The following is a 15309-nucleotide window of genomic DNA, read 5'->3' as shown; positions in this document are numbered from 1 at the left end:
TAGTGTGTCCTCACACTCCAGGGAACCAGAGAAAGCACTCACAGAAACATTAAGGGAAAAGATCCAACACAATGAAACATTTAAATTTCTGTGCATAAAAAACAATGTTAACAAAGGTAAAAGTCAAAGAACAAAATTGGAGAAAGTTATTCCCAAAGTATATGAAAAATATTAATAGTCTTAACAAAGAAAGACTCTTATAAATCAAGAAAAAGAACACCCCAATTTAAAAAGCAGGCCAAGTTTTTTTTATAAAATCCAAAACAGACAAAAATATAAAAAATAATATGTATATATATTTTTTTACCTTGATGCAGTTATGTGTGTGTTTACTTTATAAAATTTCACAGAGCTCTATATTTAAGGCTTGTTTCTTTTTCTGTGTGTACATTAAAGTTCAATGAACATTTTACGTTGAAAAGTAAATCCAGTAAATTAACATGCAATTAAGAAAAAAAAGTAATATAAGCAGCCAATGAGTCTGTGGAAGATACTCTGCCACATGAATAGTCAAAGAATGATTAAGACATAGAGATGCCATTTTTCACTTAATTGGCAAAAGTTAAAAAATAATATCTGCTACTTTCATAGGAATAAAGACAAGAGCATCCTTACATACTATTGATAGAGTAAATTGGAGGGCAATTTGAAAATGTGTCAACAGCAAGCCATTTAACTCAGTAATTCCATTTTGAGAAATTTTGCCTTAAAATACTTGAATAAGTATTTAAAGATACATGTTCAAGAATAATTATTGCAATGTGATTAATAATGGTAAAAATGAGGGGAAATAAGTGAGTTTCCAACATTAAGAAATTGATTAAATATATTTGGTGGATCTGTTCAAAATATATTTAGATTAGAGTGCTTGGGTTCAAGTCCTAGTTCCTCCTTTTCCTATCTACAGCCTACAATAAGCTATGTGCCCCCACTAGTCCTTAATTTTCTTCTCTGTAAAATGGGAAATACGTTGTTAAGATAAAATAAGTTATAGAACAGTGTGCACATTATGAGTCCATTTTTAAAATGTATTACATATGAATATTTGTGTCAAGAAAGGTTATATTTTATTTTGTAGTATTTTCTAACTTTTTCACAATGACCTCATATTTCTTGGGCTAATTATTTCCTTAAAAATGAACAGGAGTCTAAATGAAGTCAGGTGTTTAAGCATAGTCTTACAAAAAGATTGCTGGCATTTCCAAGATGTTGCAACTGAGTCAGACAGACATGATTTTCCAGCCCATGGAAGGGGCTCTGCCGCAGGCTGTGAGGATTCATTAGCTTAAACCAGTGGCTCTCACGTTTAAGCTGGCATCAGAATCACCTGCAGGACTTGAAAAACACAGGTTGCTAGCTCTACTTATGGAGTTTCTAATTTGATAGGTCTAAAATAGGACCCAGGATTTTTCATTTCCAATGAGTTTCTAAGTGATGTTGACACCGCAGCTCTAGGGACCACACTTTGAGAACCACTGGAAACTACATAGCATGGTTGACTGTCTCGACCTAATTAGTCAAACATTTTCCAGAATGCAATGATCTTTCACTTTGTGTAGAGCGAACACTGCATATGCCTGGGAAATGGAGTCTGTAAATAAAAAGTGGCAAGTAGGTAATAGACATCCCAGAAAATCAATGAAGCAGGTTGGTTTTGATCGCTGGACATATCCTAACACATACTCCTGGACCAGATGTCCAAATCCTGGAAAAGGTTAAATTCAGGCAAACCATAAAGAAGCTTTTCTTTCATTTCTTTTCTCTTTCCTTTTACTCTACAAGGGGGTATGGTTTCTTGATCTTTCTTTCCCTGAGCACCTGATGATTAAGAATGAATATGTAGTAACAGCATATTATTTGCATATATGTAATCTATAAACCCTTTATGCTGCCATAGTCACCCAGCTATCGTTAGTCACAAATTCACTCCTAAGAAGACAAGTTTATAGAAGGCCACAAGACTAATTCATGTGCCAATGAAAGCTCATCTCTATTTTGAGAGTTTTCTGCCCTTGAAAAGGAAAGCCTCATGTTTGATTCTCATTACGGGTACCTGAATAGTATTCATACCTAAAGACAGCCTAGGTGAGAACATTCCTTCAAATTATAATTGCAATTTTGAGAAGTAGTCTCTAATATTTTTGTTTTAAAAACATCAGAAGGGAAACAATTTATTTAGAAATTCGTGCAATTGGATGTAATAAGAAAGTCTTTTCCATTCTGAAATTTCAGGTGTGATTTCCATGTCAGTAATGTTGCAAATTTAGTAAAATTTCTCTTCTATTTTTCAACTTAAAAACCCTGTTCTTAATCATTAGTTTGTAATTCCCTACCCAACTTATCTTCCTGACAAGTTCTCCACTATCATGAATTCAAATTATCAAGGCTCTTCTTGTCTCTTCTTGCGCTTTTTTCTCAATTATTTGTAGCCAGATTAGAGAATGCACAGTCTCTCTAACTCGAGCTTTTGAAGAAGGGGCCAGCCTGCAGTTTCAAAATGTCTAAACTAAAGCATATTTTAAATAAATATTGGCTTATGGCCTTCAAGTTCCTCTGGTAATGAGCAGTTTCAAAGAAATTGGTACCAAGTAGAGATCTTGCTTTCTTTAAAAAAGCGATTTTAATTAACACATTGCTATGCAAATCAATACCACAAACATGTTTTAAACCAATGGATTTGATTAAATAGGCTGTAAATATCTCCACTCCAGCTAGATAATTTACACAGCAAAACCCTTCTTCATAAATAGAGCCAGTTCCCCTCAGACCAAATTACCGAAAGTTCTGATTGATGAGATTTTACCGCATTTCTCTCAAGCCTCTTTATTTTCCTTTAAGAGTATTTGTAAGAAGGGGACTCTCAGAGGAATTGTTTGGGAGCAGGAAAATGAAAGTGTACCTTGGGTTCTGGGAGCCTTTTGGCAATTTTCTGAGAACAAGTAGACTTCTGACAAGGTCATTGCTCGACAGTGACAGAAATTACAGCACAGTGAAATTTTAACTAGCAGGAATATTTCTGCAAATGTAGAATTTGGCCCTTAGGTTCAACAAAGCTAAGAAAGCACAATTCAACAGGATATGCCAGTGATTTTACATAAGCGTAATACATGCCTGCAAGGTGATACCAGGGATGAGCAAACAAAGTTAAAACTGATAGTATTTCAGAATTTGTAGATGATCTACCTCCTTCCCTTCCCCACCAAAATACCATAAGATGAGAAGTTTTTAAATGACTTACCAATCAATGTACCTGCAGTCTGTAGGTTGAGAAGTTAACACGAGACGTCAGTTCTGTTGAACAGCTCTTTTTACTACCCCATCCTCCTTACCACTAAAACCAGAAACCATCTAGAGCAGATGTAACTAAATTAACCCAGCTGCCCTCTGTTTTTGTACTACTCATAAATTAAAAATAGTTTTTACAGTTTTAAATACTTGTAGAAATACAAATAAGAATAATATTTTGTGGCACATGAAAATTATGTGAAATTTAAATTTTGGTGTCCATAAGTAAAGTTTTGTCAAAACACAGCCACACTGTTCTTTGGTGCATTGTCTAAGACTTCTTTCACTTTACGGTGGTGGAGTTGAATAGTTGCAATGGCAACCATATGGCCTGCAAAGCCTAAGCTATTTATTCTGTCGACCTCTGTAGAAAGTTAGCTGACCTAGACACGTACTTGCCATTATAGTGATTTGGAGAGAAGAATCCTCTAGATTTAATAGCAATAGACCAGATTTCAAAATCCAGGACATATCAGTGTATGATAACTTACCCAAGGTCACATAGCTAGTAAATGAAAAGGCCATGTGTATCACAAACTCAGGTGTGCAAGTAGTGCTCAAGTTCTTCTTCTTTTCTTTTTTTAATGAATTAAAGTTGATCCCAAGTCCCAATCTGGCTGTTCTACTTTTGGTCCATGTTGAGGCACCCATTGTTCAAGACAAAGCAATGATTCTAGCATGTCATGCAGCTCTCAAACATCACAGATATCTCCTGGTCTTTGGTCCCAAGACCACTCTCATAAGCACTGATGGCCCACTGTTTCAGTGAGCTCAATCCTTGTGGCCCAGCGGCCCAGTAATTCTGTCCCATATTGGATACCAAGGAATCTCTGGTGAGGATAGAAACCCCAGTGTCTAACATTCAAGCCACCCTTGTGCAACTTGCAACTGTCCCCAGGTAGCTACCACCAAGCAATGTGCATGGATCCATTGACCCTAGTCTTGATCAAATCCCCCTTACTCTCTCTTCTTCAGATACCATGATTTCTTCTCCTTTGAGTACACCTAATATAATCCCTTCAACTTGTGTAAGCTTTTCTACAGACATGAAGGAAGCAATTTCCACTTTGGACTCTGTATCATGAATTTCCCCAAAAGCAAAAGGCTAAATATGCATGACTATCTTCTAAACATGGGGGGGAAAATAGCTATTTAAGGAGAACATGCATAAGTTAATATTTTAATAAATTGTCCCACGATTTTTAATGACAACAAATCTTTTTACAGAGGCTACTCAACTTACAGCGGTGTTATCTCCTAATAAACCCATTGTAAGTTCAAAGTATCATAATTCAAAAGTGCATTCTCAATTTACAATATTTTCAATTTACAATGGATTTATCCAAACACAATCTCATCATAAATTGAGGAGCACACTGAATGCATATAGCTTTTGCACCATCATAAAGTCAGAAAATTGTAAGTCAAACCCTCCTAAGTTGTGGGCCATTTACATATTTAGAAGTATACAGATGCTTGGCACCACTTAGGCTAGAAGCTGTCAAAATTTCCTGCCTCCAAAAGTGCCATCGAATAGTGATGAACAGTTCCATGTCTAGAGTCAAACAGGCTGAATTTGAATCTTTGCTCTAGAGTTAGTCATTATGTGACCTTGGGCAAGTAAAGTAAACTCTGGAGCTGTTATGTCCTCATCTGTAAAATGAGGATAATAACAGTAACAATCTCAAAAAGTTGTACAACAATTAACTGAGATAAGGCTGCAAATGTTTCAGTATGATAGGCTGTCGGGCTGGTGAGGAGAAGATCTGTACTTATTAGCTGTGTCTCCTTTAGATAACATCACCTCTGTGCCTACTTCCTCATTTGTAAAATAAGGACATGGTTGTCTACTTCATAAAATATGTACAGGTGTGAGACTAAATTAAATAATCGTGATACATTCCTATATGCTCATTACAAGTTATTCATTCCACTTCCTTCTTCTATGTTTTTATTTTGGAGATGGGTTTTAAAAGTGGGAGATTCAGATTTGAGTTAGGTCTGTTTAGTAGACAATACTATGGTATCAGTGATAATAGTACTGTAGATACATAAAAGACTTCCTTATTTTTTTAGGAAGTATACACTGAAGTATCTAAGGGTAAGTTGGACATCATGATTGCAATTCATTAAACAGTTCAGAAAAAATTACACATGGATGTATGTATTTATTTATATAGATGGAGAGACAGAGACAGAGAGAGAGAAACAGAAAGAGAGACAGGAAGAAAAATGTAGTAAAATGATAACATTTAGGGAATCTGGGCAGAGTCTGTCTGGGAATTCTTAGTACTATTCTTGTAACTTATACATAGGTTTGAATTATGTCAAATAATGTAGAGGACACCATGCTGAGTGAAATAAGCAAGACGCAGAAATAAAAATACTGTGTGATCTCACTTATGTGTACCTTTAAAAAAAAAAAAAAAGGCAAATACAGAGAGAGAGAGAATGAAACAGTGGTTACCAGGGGCAGGGAGGTGGGCAAAAAATGGGGAGATGTAGATCAAAGGATACAAAATTGCAGATATGTAGGATAAGCAAGTGTAGAGATCTAATGTACAACGTAAGGACTAGAATAATATTTACTGTACTTAGAGATTTGCACTAAAACAGTAGATTTTAGGTGCTCTTGCTACAAAAACAAAATGTGTAACTATGTGAGATAATGGATATGTTAATTTGCTTGACTGTAGTAACATTTTCACTACATGTACATCAAAACATCATATTTACACCTTAAGTATAAATAAATAAATAAATAAAATGTTTAATAAAAAGGATGAGAACGTGAGGTAAGAGAGAAGCCACCGTTCTGTCTACTTGAAAATTCTTCTCTCATCCAAATTATTTCACATGAAGGCTCATCATAATTACATGCCCAAGCCTCACTTAAGGTCTTTGTTTGCATCCAGCTCTAATTATCTACCAATGATTTAATTTGCCAAGAAGTGATGAGTGCTTTGTTTAAAGTGAAGGCCTGAGTACATGGGCAGATAAAAGTTGTTTCTGTTATTTCACCGGACTTCATCAGGATGGAGGGTCTCTTAACCCAGCAGTAGTGGCCTACATTCAGTGTGACAATAAGACCTAGACCCATATCAGGAACCACATCTGGCTTCTTCCAGACTTTCTCTGAATGTTGTCCAGAAAAACAAAGCCAATCAAGAGGCAACATAGCTCCATAACCTCTGCCAGGCTAGACACAAGTGGAACAAGGACTGTGGGGTACCCCAAAAGCTGTAGGTGATGAGCTCAAAGGTGGGATCCTATAAACAGATGTGTTGATGCTGGCTTTAATGCAGAAATAACCAGTTGAAGCAAAGTGGCACAGATATGGACATGATGGCTACAGCACAATTGGAACAGCCAGATGGAATAGCCACCAGGTCCCCGTAATAAACGAAAGCCTGCTGTTAGGCCGAGTCTAGGGAACAGTCCACAAACAGGACATTCTGGGCCAAAAGAAACTACAGTCACAGTTTGGAAAATAGTCTTCAGGATTGCCACATAGGAAGAATTGGTAGCTGTAAAAGATTTGTTAATGACACCCACACTTATTATGTCACTATGAAGGCTAGCAATCCCCATGTTATGACTAAAAAATACAAGCCAGTCAGTATAAATAAAAAATCCAGCAGAAATATATAGTCCATAAACAGAATGTTGGTACTTTATGTTGAATCTAATGTTTATTGTTTTGACTAATGACAGTGAACCCAGTGTTTGGCACATGAAAATACTGCATAAAGAGCTGGAAAGAGGAAACATTCAGTCTGTATTTATTCTTTTATTCACAGAGCAGGTTTTGATTGTGCCACTGGATAAACCATCAGGATAAGAAGATTAAATATATGCATAATATAACAATTTGGAGATCCATTATCATTAGGCAATTTGTGGCTGTTATCAGCCTTCAAAAACTAAAATGTCAGAAAGAAAAACTGTTAGGGATTTGTTTGTACCTTCAACTAGGATTATAGCTATACTTTCTTGGAATTTTTTTAAATGCTACTATTTATATAACAAAGACAAGATACTGAATATGATTTCTAGAACTACCCAAGTACTTGAACCACCAACTGCAACTTGACACATAAACTCAATCAGGTATGACTGAACATATGTAGAAAGCAAGCTTGTCAAGTTTCGAGTGACTATTTTGTTACCCCCTGCTCTTCCTACACTTTTACTTCTTCAATCTGAAGAGCAGGAAAAGGAAAGATGCACTTAATTGATAAAAAGTTATATTGTTTATTATTCCTCAAAGAATCCCACTTTACCCCAGGCAAATCCAGTTCCAACTTTCAAATGCATGGCTTCCTGAAGTGGATAACGTTCAGCCATCATGGGAATCTCTCAAATTTCTTTAAAAATTCTGAGGTATGAACACTAAACAGGAAAATTCTGTGATAAAGGGGCTTGGGGACTATTTTTTCTACAAATGAAAATAAGCCTCTAGATGCAAAACCATTCTGCTGTGGATTGGCATTGTGCGGCTTTTTGATCTTCTTCCCTGTGCCATCTCCTACTCTGAGCTCAGCCTTGTCTTCTTTCTTCATTGAAAGACCCCAGACAAATCTACAAGCACTGACTATGTGTCAGCATTGTACCAGACACTGTGGTTGCCAAGACAAACATCTACAATACTATCGCAGTGTCTGTGATACTATGAACATCTATGATACTGTTGTTAGTACCTGTGGAAGTCATGGGATCTCACACTGTACAGGAGTCCCCTCTTATCATTGGGGAATACATTCCAAGTCCCCCAGTGGGTACCCCAAACTGTGGATAGTACCAAATCCTACATATAATTTGTTTTTTCCTATACATGCATACCTATAATCTATAAATCAGGCAGAGTAAGACATTAACAACTAATAATAAAATAGAATTTACTCTATTATAAGAATATACTCTAATAAAATTTAGATAAATAGGTCTCTCTCTCTCAAAATATCTTAATGTACTATATTCGCCTATTTTCAGACTGTGGTTGACCCCGAGTAACTGACACCACAGAAAGAAAAATCGCAGATAAAGGGGAACTACTGTATCTGCACCTCAAGGGCTCTTTCTATAATGAAAAAGAGTACCCAGGAACATCCTCAGTTCTATTTAATAAGTGCTATAATCATCATGTGATGAAGGTTATTTGATCTCAGAAGAGAACGTAGTCAATTTTGTCTGGGGAAGCTAAGAACAGCATCAGAGCAAAGGTGATATGTTGGGTGGATTTAAAAGAGTATATAGGAGCTGCCACAAGGACAAGAAGACCATTCCATATAGAGGGGATCGTGCAAACACCATCAGAGAAGCCTAAAACAGCATCGCTGCCAATCCATCCAGACACTTTGAGGGCAGGTAGCCAGAGGCCACTCAGCTAGTCAATGGAAGAGCTGGGGCCAGAACCTAGTCTCCTCATGCCCAGGCCAGTGGCCTTTTTCACTACCTATTCTTGGGACCGTTAGCATTCCCTTTGGGATGCAATCTCTTTTAGTAAAAGCAAATCTGACAAATAACTATGTGCTCATGTTCTATCATTAGATTTCAGGTTTTTTTCTGCTCCATAAGATATCTTTGATAATACAAAGTTTTAAATTCTAATTTAGAGTTTCAATTTTCCCTGTAATCTTAATTAAGATTGACGGCTAGAATAGTTGTTTCACTATGACTTCTGACAACTTTGGGGGTAAGTTTGAATCCTGGTTTGAGAAGAAAGCCCACTTGCCATCTGTTATATCACAGTGTGACCTCTTCAGAAGAGGAAATATTGATCATCAAATGTCTTTTTTGATCTTAAATGCAAAAATAAATCTTTAAACTGATCATTCAATACCTTCTAAAGTTTAAGCCTTCACCATTTTAGCACAGTAAGGAAGCTAATTTACCAATTTAAGTAAAAGACTGATATCACACTCTGTATAGTAAAATATATTGATCCTTAGGTTGAAGAAAGTATGTTTATAATAGTCCTAAACATACAATATTCCTCTAACTTAAATCTGAGCAACAGCTCCTACATGCTGTGGATGCAAAAATATAGTGCAAGACACATGTAATTTTAAATTTTCTAAGAGCCACTTTAAAAAAGAAAAAACAGGTCAATTAATTTAATAACACATTTTATTTAACCCAATATATCCAAAATATTATTATTTAAGTGTAATCAGTATAAAAAAATATTAATGAGCTATTGTATGTTCTTTTTGTTTTTTTTGTACTAAGCCTTCAAAAAATGGTGTATATTTTACACGTACAGCACATCTCAGCTCAAACACTAAACTTCCAGTGGTTAATGTAAAAGTAATTCTATCAAAATAATGAAGTTGTATTTAGTGGAAAATATTTTACAGTGCTTCTGTTTTAAAATTTAAATGAAGCTAATAAAAATTAAATAAAATGAAAAATGCAGTTCCTTGATTGTATTAACCAATATAGCTAGTGGCTACCATTCTGGACAGTGCAGATCTAAAATTTCCAGTGATAGCAAACAAAAAAATATGTGAATCGTCATCATTTGCTGCCAGCAAGACATAGGAAAATTATGTTTAAGAAGGGGTCAGAGAGCAAGCATATAAAAGATCATAGAGAGGTAAAAACTTGAACTTCGGAGTTAGACAAGATTATTTCTATTGCTTTTTATCTGTGACCTCTTTAAGCTTCAATTTTCTTATCCTCAAAGTAGTAATACCTGCATTATTGGTCTCCTAAAATTAAATGAGATAACCTAAATACCGGGCTTAGCACAGTATCTAGTGTATTTCTACAGTTCATTCAGTTAAAACTGGTTTTATTTGTGTCTATGAAACAAATAACTTCTGAGGGGGGTTATAATTTAATTAATTACTTGTGGGATGTAGGGTGGGGATAGAGAGGAATTGTGGAATTTTTTGTAAATTTTATTGCATTATAAAATACATACGTAAAAGTGCACCAATAAGAAGTATATAGCTCATTGAATTTTCATAAAGCAAATGTACCTGCGTAACCAGGACCCAAATCCGGAAACAGAACATTCAGAGAAACTTAAAACTGTCCTCAAACTCCTAACAAAAAGTAACCACCATCCTGACGTCTAACACTGTGGATTGGTTTTGTCTGTTTGTGAATTTTATATAAATGGACTCATACAGCCTGTACTCTTTTAAGTCTCTGACTTCTTTTGCTCAACTACATGTTTGTGAGATTTATCCACATTGTTATATGGAGTAGTAGTTTGTTCTTTCTCACTGCTGTGTTGAATTCTACTATATGAATACCCCACAATGTATGTTTCCATTCTACAGTAGATGAACATTGGGCCATTTTTAGATTGGGGCTATGACAAATATTCCTGCTACACACAATCTCGTACAGATCTTATAATGATGCCTATATACTAGAATCTGAGTTTGCAATCTTGAGCTTGTTGAAAAGAAAAGGCTCACTTCGCATAATTTTATGTGCAGGAACCTTGGATAAGCATAAAGAGTTGGAAGACCTTGTGGCTGAGTTCCTGAATGTAGAAGCAGCTATGGTCTTTGGGATGGGATTTGCAACAAACTCAATGAATATCCCTGCGCTAGTTGGAAAGGTGAGAATTTGTTAACATAATTGTCTTCGACTGTAGTATTTCTAAGAATTATAACTTTGAGCAGGTCCTTTGTCAGAAGCATAGTTTAGAAGATCCTTTTCTTTTTTTTTTTTTTTTTTTTTTTTTTTTTTTTTTTTTTTAAAGATGACCGGTAAGGGGATCTCAACCCCTAGCTTGGTGTTGTCAGCACCACGCTCAGCCAGTGAGCAAACCGGCCATCCCTATATAGGATCCGAACCCGTGGCCTTGGTGTTATCAGCACCGCACTCTACCGAGTGAGCCATGGGCCGGCCTAGAAGATCCTTTTCTTAGGAGAAACTAATTGCATATCTAGATTTTTTAATAAATGTGTCAGCTTAGTCCAGCAAATCTCTTCATCATAATATTCCTGGTTTTAGAATCACAGCCCTAGATGTAAGTCAAAATTCATCTTCAATAACGGTTTACAAAATCAATCAAAGCTTTAGGCCCCTTAGTCCCCATTTGCAAAGTAGCAAATATATATTAAGCATGTATTTGGACAAAACATTTTTCCTGTTTATTCATTCACTTATTCAATAAACTATTTATTGAGAATCTTCTATGTCCTACTATGAGGCAAGAAACTGGACATAGAAAGAGAAACAAAACCTATGCCTTGTAAATGTATGAAATTTGCAGTCTAGTGAGAGAAACAACACACTAAATAAAGTAGAATCAATACCAAAGAAAAGGCAGGTACATACATGGGGAAGAACAAAGAGTTGCCCCAAATTCCTCTTGAGAAAGTCAGCAATACCTGTGCAAAGTAGATGACGTGAGAACAGAATTTTAACAGATGAGTAAGTCATCTCCTTACGACAGGGAAGAGGGAACAGCATGTATAAAGTGCAGAAATTTTGAGGAACTAGAACATCAGACAGTGGTCAAAGAAGAGACCAGAGATGAAGGCAGGGGCCAAATCACCACAAGCCTTCTTGTGTCAGTCGTACCAGAGTGTTTGAAATTGTTCCTGAGAAAAATGAGAAGTCAGTCGGTAAGCAAGTGTGATCATCAGATTTATATTTTTAAAAATCTGACTCATGATACCTAAATGCAATGTATGATCTTGGATTGGATTCTGCATTGAAAAAAATGGAAGGAAAGATAACATGTAGAAAAGACATTAAGATATTATTAGGACAGTTGGAGAAATTTGAAGTTGAACTTTGTGAGTTTATCAGATGGCATTATTACTTAAATGCTGAATTTCTTGGATGTGATCATTGCATTGATTTTGTAGAGGAATGTTCTTATTCTTAGGAAACATGATAAAGAATGTAGAAGTAAGCTATGAAGTTTACATGTAACTCTCAAAAGTTTCAACATAAAAACTATAAATGTATACACATACACATGGCTGTAGTATGAAGATATGGAAATTTTTCTGGCTTTTGCCTCAAAAACATAAAACATGCAATATGTGAAATTACTGAAATACAAGGAAGAACTCAAAGATTCAGGGTGGCCACAAAAGACAAAAGTCCACCATAATTTGTCTCTGCTTTTTTGTTATACTTGAACAGTTTCACAATTTAGAAATTTTTAAATTAGAAAACAAAAAAATAATTTTGCAAATAGTAAGTTAAAGTGATTTTTTTCCACTTACCTCAGATTGAATTGCCATCTATGCTTTTCCAAATTCAAAGTCAACTGTAAAGCAGTGATGTGTCTGTCAACACGGGATGTTAACACAATGGAGAATGAGAAATCGGAAAGCAAGAGCTCGAAATGTCCTGCAGAAAAGACTCCTGCCTTCCCATAGAAATAATTGAGAACATCACAAATAATCCAGCATTAGATTGAAGAGCTCCAGCAGGGCCATAACCCACACCCAAATATATCAGTTTTCCTTTCAAAGATCAATCCTTTAGACTCTAGATGGTGTTTAACCAAGATTTCAGATGAACTTCTCTCTTGAAAACTATAGGTAAATGTTTCAGTAAAGATGTAATCTTTTAAAAACAATTCCCATCTCCATCAACTAATTGCTATACAGAATTTTATTCATAGAGACACCAGGTTAAACTCTTAGCTTTTTAAAACTAAAGAGGGTTTTAGGAATCTGTGTTACAGGTTTTAGAGCATCTTCCTGTTCCCACATGTTGTTCTAACTTTATTTTATACATTGGCTTGTATTTCGTGTGCTTGTTTTTTGCACAGGGATGCCTCATTTTAAGTGACGAGTTAAACCACACATCTCTTGTGCTTGGGGCCCGACTCTCAGGTGCAACCATAAGGGTCTTCAAACACAACAGTGAGTATCAATGTATTATCCAACACGTACCAGCTTGCTCCTAGAAAAATGTAAAGATTATTGATGGGACTTTGTCCTTACCCTTCAAACTGGGACCTTAGCCTAATGAAACACAATTATGTTTATACTCACTACTGCCTTGTTAACCTCTGGGGATCTGAAACCAATGGTTGACGTGCATTAAACATCCAGATTAAGTATAACCCAAACACCCTAGTGTCACTGTTAGTGGTCTTGCAATGTGACCTCTGAAGACAGGAGTGACCTCCTAGGACTGCTGTTTAATTATCCAAAGTGTTATAATTCTTTCCTTTCTATAACTCTGCCTTGGGAAAGTTTGAAGACTTGTTCAGGTTTTGTTATAGTCAAGTAAAAAGTGAACTTTTTTGTCAGTATAATGCCTCTTTTCACTATCCCCACTCACGGAATGCTCAGATACCCACCCCCCAAAACCATCTATTAGACTGCACTGAAATGTCCTTTCAAACTCCAGGTTTTGTGGTTGGGTAGTGAGGAGGAGGCTGGTGGCTATTTCTTCTTCAGAGACTTGATGAGGCAGCATGGGGAGTTTTAGGAAACACTTTGAAGGAGGTAGGTGGTGGCGGACACCTGAGTTCTCTTCCAGCTTTGCCTCAACTTGTAACGTCGCTTTGTGTAAATCCTTTAATTTTTCTTGCATTTAGTTTCCTCATCTGAAAAACGAGAGTATTGAACTATATGGTGTGTAAGGATCCTCCCTATTCAAAGGTTCTGATTCTAATTCATTATCGGAAGTCTCCTTCATTCACATGCACACGCGCGCACACACACACACACACACTTGTTTTCTCTCTCTTCCTTCTCACAATTTTTCTCTGTTGTTTTCCCTCCTCTCCTCTTTTCCCTGTTTCTTTCCTTGTCACTCCCGTGCATCCTTCAACAAAAGTAACAAACATTGAAGTGAAGACTAACAGAGAACAAAGGAAGAATTGTTCCAGTTCTGTTCTGCCCACCTCACAGCAATCTCCAACCAAAGAATAATTGTCCCATGGGGGAGGAAAAAATGCATGGGAGTGTTCTAAAGTGAACTCCCTTGTTTAACTTGTAGAGTTATGAAATGCAATGAGAAATGAAAAATATCCTGCTCTCGCTGAGTGGGATGAGATCTGGCTATGCCTTACTGAAGTACTTTCAGCATCTGTGTGAAGATGAACACTCTGGAGTGAAGTTGAAGGGCCTGGTCCTCCAGAAGAACCAGACCGTGGGCCCGTCAGTGTTACAGATCCACTACAACATCAAGCTTAATGTTAATTTAAAATACATTGACATCATTTATTAATTTTGCATTAAACACTCAATCTTGGGTTTAGTTTTTGATAAACTGAATTAAATTCCTTCAGTTCTGTTTGATTTATGATCAGTTGTCACTTCTAGACTTAAATGACTTCAGCAGTGTTAGGAATTTATGTGTAGAGTAGACATCTTTCAGAGCTTCAAGAAGTGAGTTTATTAGATCACAGAAAATGCTTTTGGTATTAGCACAAGTGTGTTATGCCCTTTGATTCTTTAACACGACAGATGATTGGCAATCAAACGCTCTGTCTATTTGAGAAAGAATGAAAGGGATAGTTGGACAATTATTCAACCGTGGTTCCATCTAAGGATATGGTTAAATGTGGTAATCACTTCTGGAGGGAAACACAGTCAGATTGTTATCTACATAGGGCAAATGAACTGGATCATTATTGATGTTAACCTCTCCTTCCTTCACTCCATTCTACTGAGGGCAGTGGCCCATGACCCTAGTTGTACAATAGAAGCATCTAGGAAACATCTATGAAAGATCAATGACTGTGTTCACCTGCAGATCAATTGAATCCAAATGTAAAGATTGAGGCCAAGGCATGTGCATTTTTCAGACTTCCTCATAAGATTATGATGCATAGTGAGGGATATGAGGCCTAGAATCTTCTTTTCCAATCTGCTTTAATCTAACCTGTCCCTGGATCTTGCCAGTGTGCCCTGGGATATATCTCCAGACCCACTGCCATGTTAAATACCCTCACTCTTCCTCTCATAGTTCTCCAGACCCACTGCCATGTTAACTACCCTCACTCTTCCTCTCATAGTTCTCTCACACTCCTGATCTAAAGTTGACAAAGGAAGTCAAGAAATGCAGAGAGAGTTTTTC

At 36.4% G+C, this 15309-nt stretch overlaps 1 protein-coding gene across 1 annotated transcript in view; it reads left to right on the top strand.

Annotated features, from left to right (window-relative positions):
* Positions 1-15309, top strand: part of SPTLC3 (serine palmitoyltransferase long chain base subunit 3) — a 169956-nt gene that overhangs the window by 83712 nt on the left and 70935 nt on the right. Inside the window, exons 5-6 of the mRNA XM_063077770.1 lie at positions 10740-10864; positions 13046-13139. Coding sequence (XP_062933840.1) covers positions 10740-10864; positions 13046-13139 — 219 coding nt within the window. The remainder of the gene's footprint in view (positions 1-10739; positions 10865-13045; positions 13140-15309) is intronic.

Source organism: Cynocephalus volans, chromosome 1 (assembly GCF_027409185.1).
Source record: "Cynocephalus volans isolate mCynVol1 chromosome 1, mCynVol1.pri, whole genome shotgun sequence".
In the NCBI taxonomy this organism is placed as follows: Eukaryota; Metazoa; Chordata; class Mammalia; order Dermoptera; family Cynocephalidae; genus Cynocephalus; species Cynocephalus volans.
Note: the sequence above shows the minus strand (reverse complement) of the source record. Positions and strands in the feature narration are given on the sequence as shown.